This window comes from Chenopodium quinoa, unplaced genomic scaffold (assembly GCF_001683475.1).
Source record: "Chenopodium quinoa cultivar QQ74 unplaced genomic scaffold, ASM168347v1, whole genome shotgun sequence".
Taxonomy (NCBI): domain Eukaryota; kingdom Viridiplantae; phylum Streptophyta; class Magnoliopsida; order Caryophyllales; family Amaranthaceae; genus Chenopodium; species Chenopodium quinoa.
In genome coordinates, this window is record NW_018744830.1 from 866,670 (window position 1) to 891,836 (window position 25,167).

The 25,167-nt window shown below is 34.8% G+C and overlaps 2 protein-coding genes across 2 annotated transcripts; one reads left to right on the forward strand and one right to left on the reverse strand.

The window, feature by feature from the left end:
• Positions 1-1,923: 1,923 nt before the first annotated feature.
• Positions 1,924-18,260, forward strand: LOC110704331. The gene is made up of 3 exons (XM_021882119.1): positions 1,924-2,267; positions 17,479-17,809; positions 17,940-18,260. The coding sequence occupies exons 1-3, from the start codon at positions 2,014-2,016 to the stop codon at positions 18,027-18,029; spliced, it is 675 nt and encodes a 224-aa protein (XP_021737811.1). The 5' UTR covers positions 1,924-2,013; the 3' UTR covers positions 18,030-18,260.
• A 5,685-nt stretch (positions 18,261-23,945) lies between these two features.
• Positions 23,946-24,904, reverse strand: LOC110704301 (putative per-hexamer repeat protein 5). The gene has a single exon (XM_021882089.1). The coding sequence runs from the start codon at positions 24,727-24,729 to the stop codon at positions 24,229-24,231; it is 501 nt and encodes a 166-aa protein (XP_021737781.1). The 5' UTR covers positions 24,730-24,904; the 3' UTR covers positions 23,946-24,228.
• Positions 24,905-25,167: the final 263 nt, after the last annotated feature.

The window sequence follows — 25,167 nt, forward strand, 5'->3', positions numbered from 1 at the left end:
TGAAAAGAGGAGCTTGGGCATTGGACCCAAGGAAAATAATTTATTGGGCTAAATTTTTAAGCCCAAAGAAGTGAAGGAATATACGCGCCCGAGCACTCGCCCGACCGGGCAGGGCTTCGCCCAAAAGCGCGCCCGGCCGGGCGAGGGAGTATAGGAAAGGGGCAGAGCTTCGCCCTATCTCGCGCCCGACCGGGCGCGAGCGAAGCTTTGGAAGAGAAAAGGCGCGCCTGACCGGGCGGTGCCTCGCCCGACCGGGCGCGTGTTTACGTTAGGATTTTTAATTTGTTTTAGCTTTTTCTTTAATTAGTATTAAGAGTTTAGTATAAATACGCTTTTGTTAAGCGAGTTTAGGAGGATTTTTCTTTACCTTCCCCTCTCTCTCTCTTTCTCTATTTTCTCTCTTACTTTCTCTCTCTACACACTTTTTCTCTCTACACACTCTTGAATTTTATGCAATTAATTATTTCCATTAATTTTGGTAACGATTTGCTTCCCTCTTTACCTTCAGTAATTTAATTGCTTTGATTTAATTATGTCTTACTTTATTGCTTTGCTTAGTTAGATTTTAATATGTGTGAGTAGTTTAATTCTAGGGTTGTGGGGATCCATGAATAATACGAAGGGGTAATTTATTATTCTTGATTATTGATGATTGGTTAATTTCCTATTGATTGATTTAATGCTATGCAATTAGATTTGCGCAGGTTTAATTGCATGAGTGTTGCAATATTGATTTGAGATTCGAGAGATGAGAATTGATGTTTAGGCTTAGTTTCAATAGGCATATTAATCTATAAATGGTTAGGTCGAGATTCGAGAGATGAGATTTAATATCGGTAGATTAATTATGAGATTATAATACGTAGCGAAAGCCCTTTATAATCTGATTAATTTATGCATTGATAATTGATTGTTATGTTTTACCCTGGAGTATTATTTATTGGTGAAACCTACACCCTAGGCTTTTTAGTATTGATTATTCCCTTAGCTATTTTGTTTAGTTTAATTCCTACAAATACAAATTGGTTACTTGATAATTTAGATTATAACTGTTGATTAGGAATAAAAGAACATTGTTTCCCTGTGGACTCGACCCTACTTCCCTATCTATTGTAGTTAGAAGACTTAGGAATTACTTTTGATTAGGTGATATGACTAGAGCCTGTCAAAGACCAGGTAAAAGAATAAGAGAAGAGATTTTCGTGAGGTGGGAAGTTCCTCCTATTGGCTGGGTTCGATTGAACACCGACGGGGCTTCGAAGGGAAATCCCGGGCTAGCAGGTGCGAGTGGCATAATCTGTGACCACACAGATGAGGTGCAAGAATTGTTTGCGATGAGATGTGGTACCTGCACGTGTACAAGGGCAGAATTGCTGGCGGTTTTGAGAGGTCTTGCCATTGCTTGGAATGGTGGTCATCGGAAGGTCCAAGTGAAGGTTGATTCAGAAGTGGTGGTTCGCTTGTTAGTAGACTCGATTCTTACTAACTCTCCTTATATTCTTGTAATCCGAAAGTGCAAATCCCTAATTGAGAGACAAGGATGGGAAATCACAATCGGACATTGCTATAGGGAAGCCAATAGAGTAGCTGATTGGTTGGCTAACTATGGGGTTCACATGGAGCAAAAAATGGTCATCTTAGAGGCGGTCCTGGAGGATCTTCAAGCCGTTTTATTGGAGGACCTTAGAGGTGTGGCCTTTTCGAGGAAGGTGCCACTAAGTTAGTACTTTAGTGTATGGTTTGTTTTATGTTTTTTTTTTTATTTCTGCGATTTTTTCTTTCTAGTTTGCTAGTTTCTTCTTGTTTTTGGGGCTTGCCCCTCGTTTCCACCAAAAAAAAAAAAAAAAAAAAGTCTACAGTTCCCGTCTAAATAAACAAACCTCAAAGAGCCGCGTGTACTCAACCGCCAACACAATTGAAAATTGAAAATAAAATAAAAATAAAAATAAAAAATCAATCACCCAATTCATTCGAAGAGAGAAAATTCGAGCTGAAGAAGCTTTCCAAGCAGCCATGGCAATTGCGACTCGCATCGCCATGACTGCAGCTTCGTCAATTTCCTCTTTAATTTCTGTTCACTGCCATAATTTCGATTTTCGAAACCCTAGATATTCATCATCATCGTCAGCTGCGTCGGCTGATTATGCATCATCTTCAAATCGGAAGACGAAGAAGAGTAATCAAACTGATCGATTATCTGCTGTTATCGATGCTGCTAATGATCGCAAGCTTCCTCCTGAACTTCGTGGCCAACGCAATAATGTCAGGTTTTCTCTCTTTCCCCAACTTATTATCTTCCTTTTATACTTGTATGAATGTTAAAAGTTATCGTATTAGATACCCGTGTTGGATACTCGACACTCAGATTTGTCGGGTATGACACTGCAAAGTGTTTTATATAATGTTGTGTTTGACACTTAGAGACGTACTCGTATTGGACCTTTATGAGTAACATAACAAAATTGTACATTTGTACGTAGTGCTTTGCTGCAATGTTTAATAATGCAATTGCAAGATGCTATGATAAATTTAACCCGGAATCGAGGGTCTCATAACTATATACATGTACATATGTGAATTGCACAATGTCAATTGGCTTGAGATGTTCATTCTAAATTCTGTGGTATTGCTGTGATCATATTTGGAGTTTCTTTGACTCATAATTAGCAAGTAAACAATGTTTGTCTCAGCCTATGCCACGATTCGAGCCAAGGAAAGATTTGATATGTGTTGGTTTTCCCTTGGGGATTAAATTTTATCACAGGCAAAAGAGCATCAAAGCAACATTAAAGGTCAAAAATGTGTTTTTGGGTTAGACTTTTCTGAAGTATCTTGGAAATAAGAATGATTAATCAAGCTTCATTAATTGGGGTTTGAAAGTCTACTAAAAATTTTGTCTTTGGCTCTTTGCCATAATGTAGAATATCTACTTTGTGGAGTCACTTAAAGACTATGTATTGTCTAGGATATTGCTTAAGCTATTTAGAAAGCTATTGAGTTCGCCATGTTCTGTATATCTGTTGACCTCAATTAGTTTTGGTGACGACAAGTCGATTTGATAGGAGTGTATTAAGTGTGTAGGTTGTTTAGGCAGGTTCCGGGGTTGGAACAAAGAGAAGTCCTTAATCTACATATGACATACACTGTGGATATTTTGAAGTTAAGAAAGCAAAGAAGGTTTTATGCTAGGATGTTTCTTTTGAAAAGATAATTATCAAAGGTTCAATTGAGATATCGTATAAAGCAATGAGTATTACATGAAGACTAAAAAGTATGAGTTATTATTTTTTAGGCTTATGGGATTAAGGCTTTGATTGATTGATTGGTTGGAACAAAAGGAATATGAGAGCTAATTGGAATTAAAAATTGGTTTTGGTTAAAATTATAAAAAGGTATTTTTTGTAATTAGAATTTTTTTTTTTAACAAACTAACTATATATTCTGTAAAATGATTTTAACTGATCCCTTAAATTATGCTCCAAGAAAAAGATTTATTCAACTCTCTACCCACGTTCTATTGAACAACTCTTCATCTCCACTGCTTGAGTTATTTCAGGAACACTAGCTCAAGTAATGGAGGATGTGAGGAAGGTGGTTAGGATGTTGGATCAGTATTAAAAGGGAGTTAAGTTTCAGTTTTTAGGGATCCTGACAATTGTACAATATTTGAGTAAGAAATATATTTGTGTCAGTGAGAGTATTGCTTTGTTCCAACTATTGTAAGATCATCTAAACACGTAGAGTTCAAATTACCGAGTTGTAATTTGGGAAAGGGTTGAATGATCCTTGTAAAGGCTTAGTGATAAGTTTTGAGTGTAGGCTTAGGAGTAGAAGCTAAAGTAAGCATTTGGGTTTGGCTTAGCTTCTTAGTGGAACTTAAGTTTTGTCGAGTTCCTTATAGGTTGTAACGGAGTAGTTGCCCTATTTAGTGAAGTCGAGTTTGAAAATCCCAAGTGGTCGTGGTTTTTCTCCTTATTGGGCACAAGTAGTTTCCACGTAAAAATCTCTTTGCATCTCTTTATTTTGTTCTACGTTATAAATTTCCGTAAAATTTGGGAACACTAGTTCGTACACAATTCACCCCCCTTTTGTGTGTTCCATCTAAGTTAACAAGTGGTATCAGAGGTTACTCATAGAAAGTGGACAACCCTATTGAGTTGAGATCTAAACAAAATGAACACGCACGAGAAACTTGAAGAAGGTTACTCTATTCAGAGCCGATGTTCAACGGCAAATTCTTTTCCTATTGGAAGAACCGCATGGAAATCTTCATCGAAGTAGAAAACTATTAAGTGTTGCGAGTTATTGTAGTGGGTGACTTTGAGGTAACAACAACCAATGAGGTAATTCCTAAACCAATCTCTATGATAAAGATGATTTTGATAAAATGGAGGTTAATGCTAGAGCTGTAAAATTGCTCCACTGTGGTCTTGAACCCCATGAACATAATAGAGTCATGGGATGCAAGAATGCAAAGTAGATATAAGATTTACTGCAAGTCACTCAGGAAGGAACAAATGAAGTTAAGCGTTCCAAAATAGATCTTTGGATGTCTAAATATGAACGTTTTGAAATGAATCCAAAAGAATCTATTCAAGAATTGTTTACTCGTTTTACTAACATAACTAATGAGTTAGTCTCTCTTGGAAGAACTATACCAATTGATGAACAAGTACGAAAGATCCTAAGGAGTCTTTCACAAGATGAAAGATGGAGAGCCAAGGTTAGTGCGTCGCAAGAAACAAAGGATTTCACAAAATTCAATATTGACCAACTGGCCGGATCTCTCATGACTCATGAGCTTCACCTTGGAGCAAGTAAAACGGAGAGTTCCAATAACCGTAGACTTGCGCTTAGGGTTGAGGAACAAGATGATTCAGGACCTGATGAAGAACAAGTTGTCATGATGGTTAGAAAGTTTAGGAGGTTCTATAAAAACCCTAAAACTGGAAACTAAAAGGGCAAAAATCCGGCAAGAGAGTATCCAATTCCAAACTTGATCCCGAGTGCTTCAAGTGTGGAAGTTCAGAACACCTCATTTGTGAGTGTGGGAAACTAATCAAGGAAAAGCCAAAGGAAAGGAGCAAACAAAAGAAAGATACAACAAACCAACCTTTGGAAAATTCGACTACCACAAGGCAATGATTGCAGCTTGGTGTCGTGACTCAGAATTAGAAGATAATGAGGAGCCACTTAATGAAGAGGATGGTCAATCTATATCTAATGGCCAAGATCAAAGAAAAGAAAGATGTTCCATCAAATGAGGTATGTTCCGAAACCCTTTGTGTTTTAACTAAGGAAAAATTAATTAAATTGTTGTTAGAAACATTGGATGTTTTTAAAAAGCTTAGCATTGTAAAGGAACAAAGTGATAAAGCTCTCAAGATTAGTAAGGACCACATCACCTATCTCAACAGTACTAGATCACACGTCTAAGTAGGGTCTTTGATCCTTTTGGATCAGAAGTGCTAAAAGAGTCTTTTAAACGTACCAAGAGTGAGAGCATTACTCTTAAGGTAGAACTTGCTCAATATAAATTTTTTAATGCTAGTTTGGATTTTGCAGGTTCTATTAAGACACATGCGCATTTTCAATGCTGATTTTGAGAAATTGAATAATGACCTTATTACTGTTAAGGTTTAAAAGGAAAAACTTGAAAAGGAACTTGATTTAGCTAATGCTAGGAAGAAGAAAGTCCTTAAGGTTACTCCTAAGTATATCCTTGATGCTCAAGTTCGTAAGAAAAATAAATATGTAGATTTGCTAAGTAGTAAGCTCTTCTCCTTTTGTGGTAATGCAGGTAATTTCAAAGAAGGTTGTTCCAAAAGGAATAAGATATTGCTAGAAAATGAAAATATATGTGGGTTAAGAAAACTAGTGATGATGAAAAGGAACTCGAGGAAACCCGAGTTCCTGAAACTAATTATTAGTTTTCTTAAAGGTCGCAGTGAGGGGGAACAACACTTGGTACCTCGACAGTGGGTGTTCCAAACACATGATAAAAGACAAATCTAAATTTCTCTCACTGAAGACCTATAATGGAGGAACGATGACTTTTGGTGACAACAAGAAAGTCGAGATAATCGCAATTGAAAAAGTAGGAAAGTCAAGTTCCCATGCAATTGACAATGTATTTTTAGTCGAGGGCCTTAAGCACAACTTATTAAGCATCTCACAATTTTGTGATAAAGGCAACTCTGTAAGTTTCACTTCTAACTCCTGTAGAATTTTTAATAGTGACAATGAGGAGGTTATGTGGGAAGGAATTTGTAAAGGGAACACATACATTGTGGATCTCAACACAGTTCCTAGGAACAACCTAACATGCCTTAGTGTCATTGAAGATGACACACTTCTATGGCATAGACACCTTGGACATGCTAGTATTCCTCTCGTTGACAAACTTAGGTTAGAAGAGCTTGTTGCGGGGCTTCCCTCGGTAAAGTTTCTCAATGGAAAAGTTTGCACTGCATATGTGAAAGGGAAACAGGTAAGATCCTCATTTAAAAGTAAGAAAAATGGTGAGTTCCACTAAACCTTTGGAGCTCATTCACATGGAATTGTGTGGTCCAATGAGGGTACAGAAAAGAAGTGGTAAAAGATATGTCCTGGTAATAGTTGATGATTTTTCTCGTTTTACATGGGTAATATTTCTTTCTAGCAAGGATGAGACTTTTGATGAATTTACTGCTTTTGCTAAAAGAATTCAAATGACAAGTGGTTATCAACTTATTAGTATGCGTTCTGACCTTGGAACTGAGTTTGAAAACTCAAAATTTGATGAGTTTTGCAGGGGAACACGTAATGGATCATGATTTCTCGGCTCCAAGAACTCTACAACAAAATGGAGTCGTAGAAAGAAAAAATAGGACCTTGGAAGATTTGGCTAAAACCATGCTTATTGCTAGCAATCTTCCTTGGAACTTTTGGGCCGAGGCAGTAAATACTGCATGTTGTATGATCAATAGAGTCATGATCTGACCAATAACTAACATGACACCCTATGAGCTATTCAAAGGCAGGAAACCAAATATATCTCATTTTAGAACTTTTGGTAGCAAGTGTTTCGTGCACAACAATGGTAAGAGAAACATAGGAAAATTCGATAAAAGGAGTGATGAAGCTGTATTCCTTGGCCATGCAGGAAATAGCAAAGCTTATAGAGTCTATAATAAAAGGACAATGTGTGTTGAGGAGTCTGTACATATTATTTTTGATGAACCTGACTATTTATCTAGTGTACAGGAACATGAGCTTGAATAGGAACAAGGAAACTTCGATAATCTGATGCGTTCCCTAACCAAGATGAAGAAGTTCCTTTTCCAGCAAAGCAGCAAGTTAAAACTGTAGCCGAACCAATGCAGGAGCAGCAGAAAAAGGATCCAATCGAGTAACTTTGCAAAATTTCCAACCCAAACCTTGGAAACACCAAAGATCACATCGAATTGATCAAATCATGAGTGACCTTGGCAAAAGAACCCAAACAAGATACCAACTTTGAAATTTTTGTGCCTTTTATGCCTATCTATCCACTATAGAACCAAAAAATCATACTGAAGCCTTAGGTAATGCGGATTGGATCAACGCCATGCAAGAAGAGCTAAATGAATTTGAAAGGAACAAGGTATGGCACCTTGAACCTAAACCGAAGCACCATAAGGTTATTGGACTAAATTGGGTGTTTCGAAACAAACTAGATGAGTATGGAACCTAAATCGAAGCACAAGAAACAAGGCTCGATTGGTTCTCAAAGGCTACAATCAACAAGAAGGTATTGATTTTGAGGAGACTTTTGCTCCAGTTGCTAGATTAGAAGCTATTAGAATTTTAATTGCTTTTGTTGCTTTCATGGGTTTTAAATTATATCAAATGGACTTCAAATGTGCTTTTTAAAATGGCTATCTTCAAGAAGGCGTCTATGTGGAACAACCCCCGGGTTTTGAAAATCCAAACTTTCCTAATTATGTCTTTAAGCTTGATAAGACTCTTTACGGGCTAAAGCAAGCACTTAGGGCATGGTACGAAAGACTTTTGAAGTTCTTTTTACAAAATGATTTTAAAAGAGGAAACGTTATAACTTTATTTTTGAAATCAAAAGGAACTCATCTTTTAGTTGTACAAATTTATGTAGATGATATTATATTTGGTGCAACTAACCATTCTTTGTGTAAATATTTTGCTGAGCTAATGAGTGGTGAATTTGAAATGAGCATGATGGGGGTACTTAATTTCTTCCTCGGATTACAAATCAAACAAATTGATAGAGTAATAATGATTCACCAACAAAAATACATCAAGGAGTTTCTTAGAAATATGAGCTTAACATTTCAAAGAACCAAACCACACTCCAATGGGAACGGCTACACGTCTAGATGAAGATCCCAAAGAAAAAGTGTGAATCAGACCAATTACCATGGGATGATTGGCTCACTGTTACATTTAACGACTAGTAGACCAGATATTTCTTTTAGTGTGGGTCTATGTGCTAGGTTCCAATCAAATCCCAAAGAATCTCATATGACTCTTGTGAAGAGGATACATAGGTATCTAAATGGAAAAGATGATCTATGTCTATTCTATCCTAAGAGTGATACATTCAATTTTAGAGGATATGCAGATGCAGACTATGTTGGAGAATCGGTAAACCGTAAGAGTACATCAGGTATGGTTCAATTTCTTGGTCCATGTTTGGTTTCCTGGGGTTCCAAGAAACAAAATGCTTTATCCATTGCTGAAGCAGAATATGTAGATGCGGCCGCTTGCTGCTCTCATTTACTTTGGATGAAACAACAGTTAAGAGACTTTGGTATTATTGTCGCATGCATTCCTATTTAATGTGAGTTTGTGACAACACTAGTGCCATATGCTTCTCTAAAGATCCGGTACATCATTCTAGAGTAAAGCATATTCAAATTCATCATCACTTTTTAAAGGATAACGTTGAAAAAGGTTTAATTAAGTTAGATTTCTGCCCAATTGATAATCAAATTGCAGATATTTTGACTAAACCTTTAAGCAGGGAGAAGCATGAAAAGATGAGATTGGAACCTGGTATGATAAAAATTCACTGAATGCACGCAAGTCCCCTAAGCAGGTACGACTCATAAAACTAGTATGTGACATGAAAGCATATTTAGAGTTTTATCCGGTAAATGATCATCATACAGGAGGGGTACTTGTTAATTGATATGTGTGCAAATTGATCGTATGAATTAGAAAAATAAGCATGTTGCCTTGTTAAAGTTCCTGTTGTGTTATGTGGCATATATCGTTTTATTTTATTCTATTTATCATTGATTCTTATTTTTTTTTTCTATTATTTACAAAAAATTTCATTTATTCTCTTAAAAAAATTCTTTCATAAAAATAGCCAATGACCTTTTCAAACTCTTATCTTATATTTTCTGTAAAATGTTCCAATCTTTTTATCTTATTCAAATTTCAAAAAAAAATAAAAAATAAAAATCGAAAAGTTACGTTGGACTACATCACAAAGAAACCCAAATCCCACTAATCTCCTCCATTATATTTACCAAGCCACCTAATATCTTCTTCCCCAAACATACTACTTATACCTCTTTTCTTATTCTCTCTCCTCAGTAAGTAGCTAGAACCTTCACCAAAATTCATCTATGGCAAGAACAAGCCACAACACTCCTCTCCCTCACCAAACCAGAAAAGACCTCGTACTTCATCACCCTCCACGGAATCCCCAACTCCAATGGACACATCTCCAAGTCACTCCCGTACCAAAATCTGAACATTCAGCTAGAAATACTAAACCCTAATTAATTGAACCTAGCTTTTCACCCACTTATAATAAGCGCAAAACCAAGAAGCAAAGGAGCGTTTGAAAGTCCCTAACACAACCAACTCACTCCGGGTTTTGCTCTAAATTTGGAATGTTGTTATTCAAGTAAGTTTACTGAATTACTTGACATAATAGAATTTCAAGGATGGGTTCAGTTGTTAAATGTACATGCAAAGAAACCCTTGATTCCAGATGCTATGAATGAATTTGTGACAAATTTTGGTTGTGTGAATGGTGTTTGTTCTAGTAAAGTGAATGGTACTGCCTTTTTTTTTTATGCAACTTATCTATCAAAGTTGTTAAGAGTTCTTAATATTGGATATTCTGATTATTTTAAGCATAAATACTATGTGCAAATTGGTGAAGTAACACATGATCAAATCGTGAAGTATGTTGGTGGTAGTGCATGTGATGCTAATGTGACTATGGTTTACCAATACAATTTCTCACCTTTGGTAAAATTGTTATTTAGCGAGAAAGGGAGTGATTCCTCGTCCTTAAAAAAGATATGAGGCGGGCTTGCTTGATTGTGCTTTGATTTATTGTCTCGACAATAATTTGAAAATCAATTTCCCATCGATAATGATACAACATCTTAGCCATTGTATCCCTAAATGCACGGTTGGTTATGGTACTTTACTTACCATAGTATTTGAAAGCTTTGGTGTAGATTTAAGTGTCTTTGATTCTCTTGGTATGCAAGCTAAAACCATCCATCCTGCAATATAATTCTTTGACTGCACTTGGCTTGACTGTGGTGGATGGAAAGACTTTAAGAAGAAAAAAGAGGGAGCACGTGAGAGTGAGAGTGAGAAAGAAGAGAGTGCCTCAAAAACATAAAAGCTGTAAAAGGTTGTAGTAAAGCAAAATAAATAGGTGGAATAAGGAGAAAGAGCATGAGGGTGGCTAGCCTACCTAAATTGATAAAACCACCCACATTTGTTGATGTAAGTGAAGACAGTGAGAAAAGTGAGGACAATGACAAAAGTGAGGACAGTGAGGAAAGCGAGAGTGAGCCAGAACACCTTGAGCCTATAGTGGGCTTTGATAAACCAAAACAGGGGAGTACAAGCTTTGATGTCATTCCTCATGTTCCTATAAGGAACACACCTCCCTTTGGCACTATTAGTAGTAGCTTAAGTTTTGGTGTTCCAACATCTTTTAGAACATCTGGGTTTGGTGGAGCAGGACCTTTTGGTGGTGAGCCTAAAATGGAAACTATGGTTGATGTGATGCAGCAATTGATGTCCAAAAAGGATCAAATTAACACGAAACTCATGTCACTTCAAGCTACAGTTGGAGCTTTGAAAGGATCCGTCCACCAGCTCCAAATTGTGACCAAAGCTCATAGACAGAAAGTCAACCACGCTCAAAAGTTCTCTAACGCTCAGAGGAAGTTGCTTTTGAAGATGTTCTTGAGAATGATGAATAGTTTGCTTATCTCTACTATCTAGTCTTTTGCTTATTTAGATTAAAGTTGGAACATTATTTTATTTTATGCTTTTATTTTGGCTTTTATGATGGCTATGCAATTTTATGGTGATATGTGCTACTTGGAACTTTAGCTTATTTAATAATAAGTACTTTTGATTGGCATATGTGTGATTGACTTGGAAAGTGTTGTATGTTTGTGAGTTTATTGGATACAAAACTCTACTTATACCCTTTATTTATATATATAACCTCAACAAGGGGTGTTATGTGTGGATTACTTGGGCTATTACTATTATTTTTGTTGATGCCAAAAGGAGGAAAGAAATGCAAACACTGAATTACATGTCATTCGAGTTCCGTCCATATCTTTATACCATGGTTTCTTCCGAGCATTCATGAGGTAAAAGATACCACTTGTTAACTTAGATTGAACACACAAGAGGGGGGTGAAGGGGTGAAGTGTGTAGGAACTAGTATTCCCTAATTTTGCGGAAATTAAAAACGTAGAACGAAATAAAGAGATGCAAAGAGATGTTTACGTGGAAACTTTTTGTGCCCAATAAGGAGAAAAACCACGATCACTTGGGATTTTCGAACTCGACTTCACTAAATAGGGCAACTACTCTGTACAACCTATAAGGAACTCGATAAAACTTAAGTTCCACTAAGAACCTAAGCCAATCCCAAATGCTCGCTCTAGCTTCTACTCCGAAGCTTACACTCTCACTCAACCCTTTCCCAAATTACAACTTAGTAATTTGAACTCTACGTGTTTAGATGATCTTAGAATAGTTGGAACAAAGGAAAACTCTCACTGGCACAAATATATTTCTTACTCAAATATTGTACCGGGATCCCTAAAAACTTAAACTTAACTCCCTTTTTATACTGATCTAACATTCCAACCACCTTCCTCACATCCCCATTACTTGAGCTAGTGTTCCTGAAAATAAGGAACTAACTCAAGCAGTGGAAATTAGTCGGGAAAAGTTGTTCAATAAAACGTGGGTAGAGTGTTGAATAAATCTTTCCTTGGAGCATAATTTAAGGGATCAGTTAAAATCATTTTACAGAAATTATATTTATTTTGTTAAAAAGAAAATATCTAATTACAAAAAAATATCTTTTTATAATTTTGACCAAAACCAAAAATAAGATAAAATTTTCATTAAATAAAATCCAATTTTATAAAATTTGATCGTTTCAATTTTTAATTCCAATTAGCTCTCATATTCCTTTTGTTCCAACCAATCAATCAATCAAAGCCTTAATCCCTAAGCCTGAAAAATAATAACTCATACTTTTTAGTCTTCATGTAATACTCATTGCTTTTACCATATCCCAATGGAACCTTTGATAATTCTAGCTTTCCAAAAGAAACACATAAAACCTTCTTTGCTTTCTTCACTTCAATATATCCACAGTTTATGTCATATGTAGATTAAGGACTTTTCTTTGTTCCAACCGCGCAACTTTGTTCCAACCACGTAACTTGCCTAAACAACCTGCACACTTAATACACCCTTATCAAATCGAGTTTGCTGGTCGTCACAAAAACTAATTGAGGTAACAATATTTCCCCGTTTTTGGTGATGACAAAGCTTGCAAACTTATTTAAATAAAGAGACAAAATTTTAATGAAGAAAAGCAAATACAAGCTTCTACTAATTTCATAGATGTTATAAATAATTAATTTTATAAGAGCAAAAATAATAAAATGTACTACCTGATGACTGCTTGGAAGAAAACATGGTATGAGAATGTGGGCGGAACTCGGATGACATGTAATTCAGTGTTTGCATTTCTTTCCCCCTTTTGGCATCAACAAAAATAATAGTACTAGTACAAGTAATCCACACATAGCACCCCTTGTTGAGTTTATATATATAAACAAAGGGTATAAGTGGAGTTATGTATCAAGTAAACTCACAAACATACAACACTTTCCAAGTCAATCACACATATGCTAATCAAAAGTACTTATTATCAAATAAGACAGTTCCAAGTAGCACATATCACCAAAAAATTGCATAGCCATCATACTAGCCAAAATAAAAGCATAAAAAAGATATTGTTCCAACTTTAATCTAAATAAGCAAAAGACTAGATAGTAGAGATAAGCAAACTACTCATCATTCTCAAGAACATCTTCAAAAGCAACTTCCTCCAAGCGTTGGAGAACTGTGTTCTGAGCGTGGTTGACTTTCTATCTATGAGCTTTGGTCACAATTTGAAGCTGGTGGACTGATCCTTTCAAAGCTCCAACTATAGCTTAAAGTGACATGAGTTTCGTGTTAATTTGATCCTATTTGGACATCATTTGCTGCATCACATCCACCATAGTTTGCATTTTAGGCTCACCACCATCCACCAAACCCAGGTGTTCTAAAAGACAAGACATCAAAACCTGAGCTACTGCCAATAGTGCCAAAGGGAGGTGTGTTCCTTATAGGAACATGAGGAATGATATCAAAGCTTGTACTCCCCTATTTTGGTTTATCACTCTGCCCCACCATAGGCTCAAGGTGTTCTGGCTCACTCTCGCTTTCCTCACTATCCTCACTTTTGTCATTGTCCTCACTTTTCTCACTGTCTTCACTTACATCAACAAATGTGGGTGGTTTTATCAATTTAGGTAGGCTAGCCACCCTCATGCTCTTTCTCCTTATTCCACCTATTTGTTTTGGTTTACTAACAACCTTTTCCTACTTTTGTGTTTTTGAGGCACTCTCTTCTTTCTTACTCTCCCCTGCTCCCTCTTTTTTCTTCTTCACAACATGTCCAATCTAAGGTGGAATAAAACAAGTCTTTCCATCCACCACAGTCAAGCCAAGTGCAGTCAAAGAATTATATTGTAGGATGGTTTTAGCTTACATACCAAGAGAATCAAAGACACTTAAATCTACACCAAATCTTTCAAACACTATGGTAAGTAAAGTGCCATAACCAACAGTGCTTTTAGGGTTACAATGGCTAAGATGTTGTATCATGATCGACAAAAAAATAATTTTCAAATTATTTCCAAGACAATAAATCGAAGCACAATCAAGCAAGCCCACCTCATATCTATTTTGAGGACAAGGAATCACTCCCTTTCTAACTATGCTAAATAACAATTTTACCGAAAGTGAGAAATTGTATTGGTAAACCATAGTCGCATTAGCATCACATGCACTACTATCAACATACTTCACGATTTGATCATGTGTTACTTCACCAATTTGCACACAGCGTTTATGCTTAAAATAATCAGAATATCCAACATTAGGAACTCCAAACAACTTTGATAGATAAGTTGCATCAAAAGAAAAGGCAGTACCATTCACTTTATTGGAACAAACACCATTCACACAACCAAAATTTGTCACAAATTCATTTATAGCATCCGGAATCAAGGGTTTCTTTGCATGTACATTTAACAATTGAACCCATCCTTGAAATTCTAGTATGTCAAGTAATCCAGTAAACTTACTTGATTGACACCATTCTAAATTTAGAGCAAAACCCCGAGTGAGTCAGTCGGCTTTGAGTGTTAGGGCTTTCAAACACTCCTTTGCTTCTCCCTTAGATAGACCACCATCTTTGAGCTTGCGTCTCTTTGTTTTGCGCTTATTATAAGTGGGTGAAAAGCTAGGTTCAATTCATTGGGGTTTCGTGTCTCGGCTGAATTTTCAGATTTTGGTACGGAAGTGGCTTTTTGTGGAGGTGAATATGGAGATGCGTCCATCGGAGTTGGGGATTCCGTGGAGGGTGATGAAGTACGAGGTCTTTTTATGGTTTGGTGAGGGAGTGGGTTGTTGTGGCTTGTTCTTGCCATTGATGAATTTTATTGAAGGTTCTAGTTACTGAGGAGAGAGAATAAGAAAGGTATTTAGTGGCTTGGTAAATATAATTGAGGAGGTAAGTGGGATTTGGGTTTCTTGTTGTTGTAGTCTGCCGTAACTTTTTGTTTTGTTTTGTTTTTTTTAAAAAAATAAAAATATATTTATTCATATTTTTTTCTTCTTTTATTTACAAAAATTTTCATTAAGTAATGGAGGATGTGAGCAAGGTGGCTGGGATGTTGGATCAGTATAAAAAAGGAGTTAAGTTTCAGTTTTTGATCCTGACAATTGTACAATATGTGAGTAAGAAATATATTTGTGTCAGTGAGAGTATTCCTTTGTTCCAACTATTGTAAGATCATCTAAACACGTAAAGTTCAAATTACCGAGTTTTAATTTGGGAAATGGTTGAGTGATCCTTGTAAAGGCTTAGTGATAAGTCTTGAGTGTAGGCTTTAGAGTAGAAGCTAGAGTGAGCATTTGGGGGTTGGCTTAGGTTCTTAGTGGAACTTAAGTTTTGTCGAGTTCCTTATAGGTTGTAACGGAGTAGTTGCCCTATTTAGTGAAGTTGAGTTCGAAAATCCCAAGTGGTCGTGGTTTTTCTCCTTGTTGGGCACAAGGAGTTTCCACGTAAAAATCTCTTTGCATCTCTTTATTTTGTTCTACGTTTTTAATTTCCACGAAATTTGGGAACACTAGTTCCTACACAATTCACCCCCCCTTTTGTGTGTTCCATCTAAGTTAACAATATCGCTCTAGAAGAAGGCTAGATGCCATTTACTTTTGCAATTAAAGGAATCTGGAAACTGTCTTGTTGACATTTTCATGATGGGGTTTGCCATTCATATTATGTAAAATGCAAGCTGAATCAAAATGAGCCATCATGATTTTGGTATAAATGTATTCAACATCTAAGAGAAACTACGAGTGCTAGTTACTGTATTATCTCTTCATTCCTGTAGGAGGTATAAGTGTTTGCATCGTTGTTTGTATTGCATTGATATTTTAAGTGATACTTCTTTTGTTCCTCTAATATTGCAACAATTACCATTTTAGTAAGTTTCACAAATATTGCAACATTTCCTTATTTGTACATTTTTCTCTCTTTCTCTCTCCTCATCACATTGGTCCCTATCTTTATTTCTCTCTCCTCTTCTTAAAATCCGTGTCCTCCCCCCATGTTGCAATATTTAGGGAACGGAGGAAGTATAATATTTGAAAAGAAAAGGTTAGTTAAGAAGTCAGATTATATTAATGGAGTATGTATTGGTGAGGTGAGAAAAAAAAATGAGAGCTTTTTTGACTTTCCAGCCTTCTTGTGCAGCTGTGCTTCATCATTAACAGGACTAATTTATTTTTGTAGTACTGCAAACAATTTATTACTCTTTTGGTGAGTTGTCTATACAATGACAATTTGTAAGTAGGATTGGAGATGTCCAAATAGATTTGGTATATAAAAGTAGCAGAGGAACTTTAGGTGTACTATACACGTTCTAGTTTAAATATTTTCCCTGCATAAATTATTGACTACCTTCTTGATATATTAACCTCTATAAATTGTTGAAATTTCATATCATGTTAATCTTAAATTAAGTGGAATTTAGGGGTAAATGAACTTTGTACTTGCTGTAGTCGTCCATTGAGTCTTTGTAGTAGTATCATAGAAGTTTTTCGATGAGCCTCTTTTGACAGTTGTTTTGCTTCTTGGATAATACATTTAACAATGTATTTGGACTTGCCAATCTTATTGTAATTTCTTCTTTACTGCATTATAGAAGGGATTATATATGATGAAGATCTTTGATTAATGTATTGTACTGCAGAGATCTCTTGTTATGGTGTCGAGAATTTCTTCTTTCACCTTTGATTTCATGTATGCTTCATGAGCTCTTGGTTTTAACCTGTTTTGTTTTGCAGTTCTGTTCATGTAAATGTCTTTGCCCCAAAATTCAGAATGATAATTTGGTCTTTGTCCTTATTGTATTATCTTTCTTTTTTTGTTTGATATTTTTGCTTCATAGCCGCCATACATTTGAAAGGAGATAGGAAAATCTGTGTGGAAAGGCATCAATTGTTCTTCACTACCTTGATTTCTTTAGTATGTTATTTCTGTATTGCTAAAGGATAGCACAAGATGGCTCATGTAGCTGTTCACTAAATTTTCTTATTCATTTAAACCAACTTCCACCTGAGCCTTGATTGACCTTAGTCACGTTACCTTTCAAATTCATACAAAATTATAAGATTTTGTGAATGCACCTTTATTTCATGCCTCCCTTTCCTTGTTCTTATTTTTTTGGCATTCGTTGACAGTGGCAACTGGCAAAAAATCTTTTCCAATGGTCTTTCTTGACTAATATACATGCATGTTTTGTGACAAACCTTTTTGACTTGGGCTGAGTTGTGCAGATCAGAAACCGACATAGTTAACATTGTTGAGAAAAGAATATGGCAATTTATGGAAGAAGGCCATTTTGAGAAATTACCTGGCAAGGGAAAACCTCTCAATCTTAGTACCAATCCTCATGCAGCCCCTGATGAGGACACACTATATCGAATTCTCTCAAAAAATGGGTGTGCACCAGAGTGGGTGGAACTCAACAAGCAGATAAGGAGCGATGCTGTGGAATGGCGTTCAGCTTTGAAGAAAGCATGGGCATACAAGGTCAATGGAAATGTTGCTAAATGGACAGAATGCTCAGAGGCTTTAAAGGCTGAAATGGGTGCTATTAATAACAAGGTTGGTTTTTTAGATCCTAGGCATCCTGTATCATACTTAGTATCATCAAATCCATGTCTGATTTCCAACTGCTATTTCATTCATTAAATTTACTCGTGTTTGGCCAGTAATTTGTTTGTGGAATACACAGGTATTTCGCTATAACCTAGTTGTACCTTTTGGTCGCCAAATGTTTGGCATCAAGTGGGAGAAGGAATTGGAATGCCTGAAAGAGTCCTAACAATATAGCATGCAGATCCCAGATTTACACTTTGGCAGGTGATGTCTGAAATGGCCTTCTTGAAAGGCCTCTGTTAGGAAGAAAGGAGTATTTTGATTGTATGAACATCAGAGCATGTTTTCCCCTCTAAACCAATGCATCAAAATGCAAGATATGTGAAATGTATATCATAATGTAGATTGTTTGATATGCCATTACTCCTGATTTGCTTCTTGCTTTGCGTCTCATAAATGTGTTTTACACTCTGTCCCCCAAATATAAGTCTCATTTTCCTACCAACATAAAGTAGTTATCATCATTACTAAGAGTATAATTTATCTGCGTAAATATAAAACAACTTTTTTTATATCTTGATCTCTTTTTTCTCTAAGCACTTTAATCTTGTGGGACAATGTAGTTAAAACTTTTGTACTCCGTACAATGCATATATTTTGCCTTAAAATGACATCACTTAAGACGTTCAAATAAGATGAAAAAATAAAGGTGTTCAAAATTGGAATATTGCATTGGATATTTGGATGTCGGCATACCATTACAAATAAAAGTTCTATTTCCTACCAACATAAATAAACGAAAGAAATGACTAAAAAATTGAAATATATTATCTGATCAGAAATTGAGAGACCTAATTGTAGTATTTACATGTATAACACATACTTCGTATAATGCATAGATAAAATATCAAAGAAAATTTTCATAATGTTTTCACTTATGCCATTTGATTTGATTTAACACTTCAATGGCAAGCTAATTGTGAAATTTGCTTGTCATATCACATAAGCTTTTAAATTAATTATTAGTTTAGCTAATTTGAGCTTTAATGGCTAGCTAGTAGCTTACTATTTAAATGAACCCAATTCCTTAATTAACTACTCCCTCTATTCCTATTTATTTGCCCTATTGTCAAAATGTGGGTCAAATTCTGATAACTTTGATCATAAATTCCTGTTGTTCTACCAAAGAAAATATAGTCATGTGGGATCTTGTTTGGTTCGTCTCATTATAAATTTAATTAATATTTACTTTTTATAATTTTTACGTATATGGAAATTGAGATATAAACGTTTTAACACATGTCTTTGAGACCGCATAAAGTCAAATGGGGCAAAAATAAAGGGACCGAGGGAGTATTTTATATTTTAATTTATTTACTAATTTAAGTCTCGTGCAATACATAGTTGTTATTAAACTTTATAAAGAGTTATTGTATTGAATTTTATAAAAAAAAAAAAAAGTTATACTCATAATACTAATTCAAAAATAAATATAACTTTAATTTTATACCTAGCTACACCAATGTCAAGATTAGTGACACTTAGACTTGAATTTTTATTATTATTATTATTATTATTATTATTATTATTATTTTTTTTTTATTATTATTATTATTATTATTATTAAAAGGCTATGAGGTTTTATTTTAAAAAATAAAATTCTAAGGATGGTACCCACGCGTGTTGCGTTATTATTATTGATACAACTTTTAAGAGTAGAGAATAAAGTGTATACATGTGTGTGTTAACCAAATGATTTTATTTTTAATTGAATTAAACATTATTGCAAAAGTAACAAAATTGAAAGAGAAAAAAAAGTTAATAATATTATCAATAAACTAAGATAATATCGAGCCGTATTGTTTAACAATATTTACCTAATATACGTTCATTTTTTTACCCAAAAAAAAAAACCTAATATAAAATACTACGTATATGTAAAAGTATATTAGTTGGGCTTATATGGAGAATTATTATTGTTAAGAATTTTAATTGGAAAAAAGATATTTTGGATTATTATAAAATGATTTCCTTAAAGAATCTGTGTAAAAACGGAAAGTAAAATGTGTGGGAAAATTTTTAACCAGGAGATGACTAGAGTTGTCAATTCGGGTAAAAGGGTCGGGTTGGGTCAACTCGAGTCGGGTCAATTCGGGTTAATGTCGTAACTTATGTGGGTTGGGTTCGGGTTGGGTCATGCTTGAGTCGGGTCACGTCGGGTCATACATCTTATCGGGTTTAGGTCGGGTCAATTACAGGTCGGGTTTCATTCGGGTCAGCTGAATAATAGGTCGGGTTTAATTCCGGTTTTCACGGGTTAAAACGAATTAGGGTCATTCTCGGGTTCGGTTCAAGTCAATAATTTGTGGGTTATAATCAAGTCGGGTCATTCTCGGGTTCAAGTCGAGTTCGATTCAAGTCAATAGTTTGCAGTTATAATCAGGTCGGGTCATTTTCAGTCAAGTCATTCTCGGGTTCAAGTCGGGATCGGCTCAAGTCAATAATATGCGGGTTACAATCAGATCGGGTCATCTTCAAGTCAGGTCATGTTCAGGTTCGGGTCTCAAATATTGGGTAATTCGGGTTTTCGGGTTGATTTCAGGTCGGGTCATATCGAATTCGAATACATTTTTTGGGTCGGTTTGTTAACAGTTCATGTAATGACGTTCACGTTTAATCATTATCAATTTCTTCATTTATTGTAAGAGAAATAATTTCAGATAAGTTTAAATTCGAGCTAATTAGTTCAAATAAGTTTAGATAAGATATACATAATAAGTGACAACGTAACAATATAACTATACTTTAAACAATATTAATAAGGTGGTCTAAATTGAATTTGAGGTGAATTGAAATCGGGTCAGGTCAATAACAGTTTAGGTTGAGTTCGAAATGGGTCAAGAACAATTCTGGTTGAATGTGGGTAACAAGTCAAGTTGATTTCAGGTCGGGTTAGTAACAGATCGGCTTGAATTTCAGGTTGGCATAGTAATAGGTCGGGTAAAATTCGGGTCGGGTTAAATTCGGGTCGATTTAATAACAGGTCGGGTTAAATTCGAGCCGGGTTAGTAACAAGTCGGGTTAAATTCGGGTTTTGACGGTTTAAAACGGGTTTGGGTCAATCTCAGTTCAAGTCAATAATTTACGGGTTTATATTCAGGTCGGGTCATCTCTAGGTCAGTTCATGTTCGGGTTCGGGTCTCAAATACTCGGGTTAACTCGGGTCTAGGGTTGGTTTCAGGTCGGGTCATATCAGGTTCGGGCAACCATTTTTCCGGGTTCAAACAGGTCGGTTACTAATCAGGTTTGGGTCAGTATTCGGGTCGGGTCAGCTTTTGACAGCTCTAGAGATGACATGTGTCATTCCTGGTTTCGCTTTTAGTATGTAGTTATATATTGATTCTTTTTTGATAAGTTTTTTTTCAAGCAAATTAGCTTGACAAAACTAATGAACTTGAACATGCTAGTAGCTGGAGATTATTTAAAATTACATGCAAGCCCCTACAGAATTGCTCTATGTAGGTGATAAACCGGCCGACATACTTTGCTTGCTTTATTTTTAATTCGCTAAATTTGGATAGAAATTAACGGCGCTAAGGTTTCCCTGAAATTTTTTTTTTTTGAAAATTATTGCTTTGTATATTAAAATTATAAATTATTGGAAGAGAAACTAAAAAAATCTAATTAAATTATTAGTGGACATGAGTAATGATTTTTAATTATTTATTTATATATTTATCTAGAAGAGGTAAGTAACAAATGTAGTGGATTGTCTTAAAAAAGATGATTCATGGGAGGAAAAAAAATACTTGTATTTTCTCAACAAAAAAAAAATAAATAAATAAATAAAAATAAAAAAACTTTGTTTATCGTAATTCCATAGTTAACGCAATCCAAGTTGTTTGGGCTACTTGTGAAATTTAAAATTCGAAAATAGCTATTTTGATAAATAGTTTGATAAAACAGCCTAAAATATCTATATCAAAGCTAATATTAATCATGCAAGATGTTACATATTTCATCCATTACTTTAGTTGCAACACTTTTACTATTTCACTATGTATATACATACTAATAGTTTGTAACTTTGATCATAGTTATTTTATAATATTATCTAATTAGGCGTATTCTTAATAATATAAACAGTCATACTTTGTGCATGGTATAATTAATAACTCCTAATATAATTTGATAATATATTGATTTGTGAATTGTGATGTTTTAAGTCATTAATCTTTTTTCTGAATAATGAAGCCACTAGATTTTCCCTATAAAACCAACAAACACATAAAATCATGACATCTAAAAAAGACATAAAAAACTGTTGTATAAAACATAAGACAGAGACTACAGAGTATATATAATTTTTACCAAGAGGACAAATTTGCTAATTACAACCGGTAAAAGTATTCATTTTGCGGGTTACAACCAATCACTTTTTATTTTTGCAAATTACAACAAAAAAAGTCATCAAACATTTTAAACTACAACCAAAATCCAATTTTTGGCCATTTTCACCGGAATAAGTCTTGTGTACAACGGGTGTACATTAATTTTATTGTAAAACGGTCAGTTTGAGCGTAACTTTAACTATTTTTATGGTAACTTTAACCACTTAAAGGGTGACTTTTAATTTGTCGTTGGTTTGATTTTTATTTTAATGTGTAATTTCTTATAGATACGTGATTACATACTATAAATACTAATATGATTAATCTACTACATTATAAGTTTTTTGTAAGATAAAATTTATTAATATAAAAAAAATACTCCCTTCGTTTCTATATGATAGTCCCATATGGAATAATTCATATAAAAAAAAAAATTTTAAAAAAAAAGAATATTTAGAATCTAACATTAAAGTACAAAAACAGTTCATAATTAGTTTGCATTATTTAAATTTTTTTTTTTTTTTTTGGAAAGCATCAACCATAATTGCATAATTCAAGGGATGAATTTCATTACTTAGAGTCATTCATCAATCAACAATCAATTAATTTAACCAATCAAAATTTAATATGTATAAAATAGGAAATAAAAACTAAGTTAAAAATGGAATATATTCAATATGGGTAGATATTTTTGAAACGCCTAAAATAGTATACGGGACTAACATTATGAAACGGAGGGAGTAACTTTTGCAGTATAAAGGGTAACTTTAAGTACTTTTAACATAACTTTAACCCGTTTACCAATAAATTAATGTACACCCGTTGTACACAAGACTTTATCCTTTCACCGGAACGTGACGTCATTAATCATTTATTGATATAAAAGATAACCCCAAGCCAATATTAGTTTGGGATCATTTATTGATATAATGATGTCATATTCCGGTTAAAATGGTTGGAAAATTGGATTTTGGTTGTAGTTTATAATATTCAGTGGTTTTTTTGGTTGTAATTTGCAAAAATAAAATGTGATGGTTGTTACTCGCAAAATGGGTGATTTTACCGGTTGTAATTGGCAAATTTTCCTACCAAAAAACAACAAAAAATGAATGTTGGAATCTACAAAATAGAATAAAATAAAAAATTAAAAAAAAATGCCAATATTTCACCTTAATATCAATACTCGTATTTTTTTGTCAATAATTATATACCACGGAGTACTCTCATCATACCCATATAAAAAATGATGAGCAAATAATTGTAGTAATTGGTTTATAGCTCATAAAATATAAGAATTTAAAAGCGGGTTCGACATTAAAAAATTTCAACCAAGTTTTAACTATCAGTTACGCTTACGCCATATCATCTCCCTCAACGCCATATCATCTCTTTCAATCACACTCAACCAATTTGGAATTCAAGACTAACAAATTAAGAAAACTTTAATTACGCAATTCAATTTCTACTTTAAATCAAATTGAAAAAACTATATTTATATTGTGACCATTATGAATTACAACACTACTGTTAGTAAAATAAATATTAATAAACTGTAAATATATAAATTCAATACTCGGTAGTTATATACTTTTATAATTCTCGTGCTATAAAATTGCATTAGCACGAACACAAGCTAATTATTGTTAAATTATTTGTTGGTAAACAGAAAAATAGAAAGTGTTGCAAGACTTACAATTAAACAATATAATAGGAAATACAAACGTACAAATTCAACTTGAATTTAATGGAAAGAGTACATATTATGATTTTATTGATGATGCACGAAAGCACTCTAGTGACATGCATAATATGAGTACATTACAGTATATAAATTGAGTGCATCTGTGCATGCATACGGCATACTATATTATCCATATAAATTGAGTAACAGCTTACATATAAACTAACACATTACATGAATAACTAGCCAAGATTTCAACTTTGAAATAGTTCCATTACATACCCACCTCCTCCGCCACTTCCCCGGCTCCACCCGCACCACCGCCTCGTGAGTCGTGACCAGTTTTACCCATATCAGTTTCTAGAACTAGGGACTGGACCAGGCCTAGACCCTGAGCCGGACCCTGACCCTGATCCAGACCCGGATCCTGACCCAGATCCAGAACCAGACCCTGACCCGGATCCAGACCCTGAGCCAGACCCTGATCCGGACCCTGACCCAGCACCAGGTGAATATTTGGATTCACTAGGGGATTGGGCTGAACCATAGCCGTATCCGGAACCACTAGTAGGCCCTGATGTCCAGCCCCAACCGTAAGACCAGTTCCGGCCATGACCCGAGCCCGTAGCGCCAGTTGTTGTCTCCTCATTGAGTTGAGTGTCAGCTGCTTCTGCTGAAGGTGAGGGTGAGGGTGAAGGTGAGGGTGAGGAGGGTGGTAATGATATTATTATCGCTATTTTATCCATTTTCTGTTCTTTGTTTTCGCCAAAGGCAGCATTATGGCGAGCTAGAGATGGGGTAACTAGCATGTTGAGCATGAGAAAGATGAATACAAGGGTTTTAAGATGACACATTTTGTATGATTGTTTGAGTTGAGGGTTGTTTTGTTGAGAAAATATGCACTTAAACTAGTGTAAAGCTATCTCTATATATAGTAAGAGTAAGTAGTAAGGGCTGATATTTTTTTGCCAAATAGGGAAAGGGGAGATATTATGAGAAAACATTTTTCCGTTTTTTCTTTATTTCTCCCTAGGCACATATGTCAATGTAAATATTTACCAATAAATTTTTTAATTATCAATAAGTATAAATTATAATATTGAAAATTAATAATTTATTCATTGAGACGATTCCAACAAGTATCTACAAGATTATATTTTTTCTTATGTATAAATCACAAACATTAGTCAAAGTAGCTCAAGTAACTAATTAGTACAAAAAGTGCTAATGGAGCACTTCTTAAAAAACCGAAGAGAGTATTCTTTTTGTTCCAAATTACTTGCTTTACATGT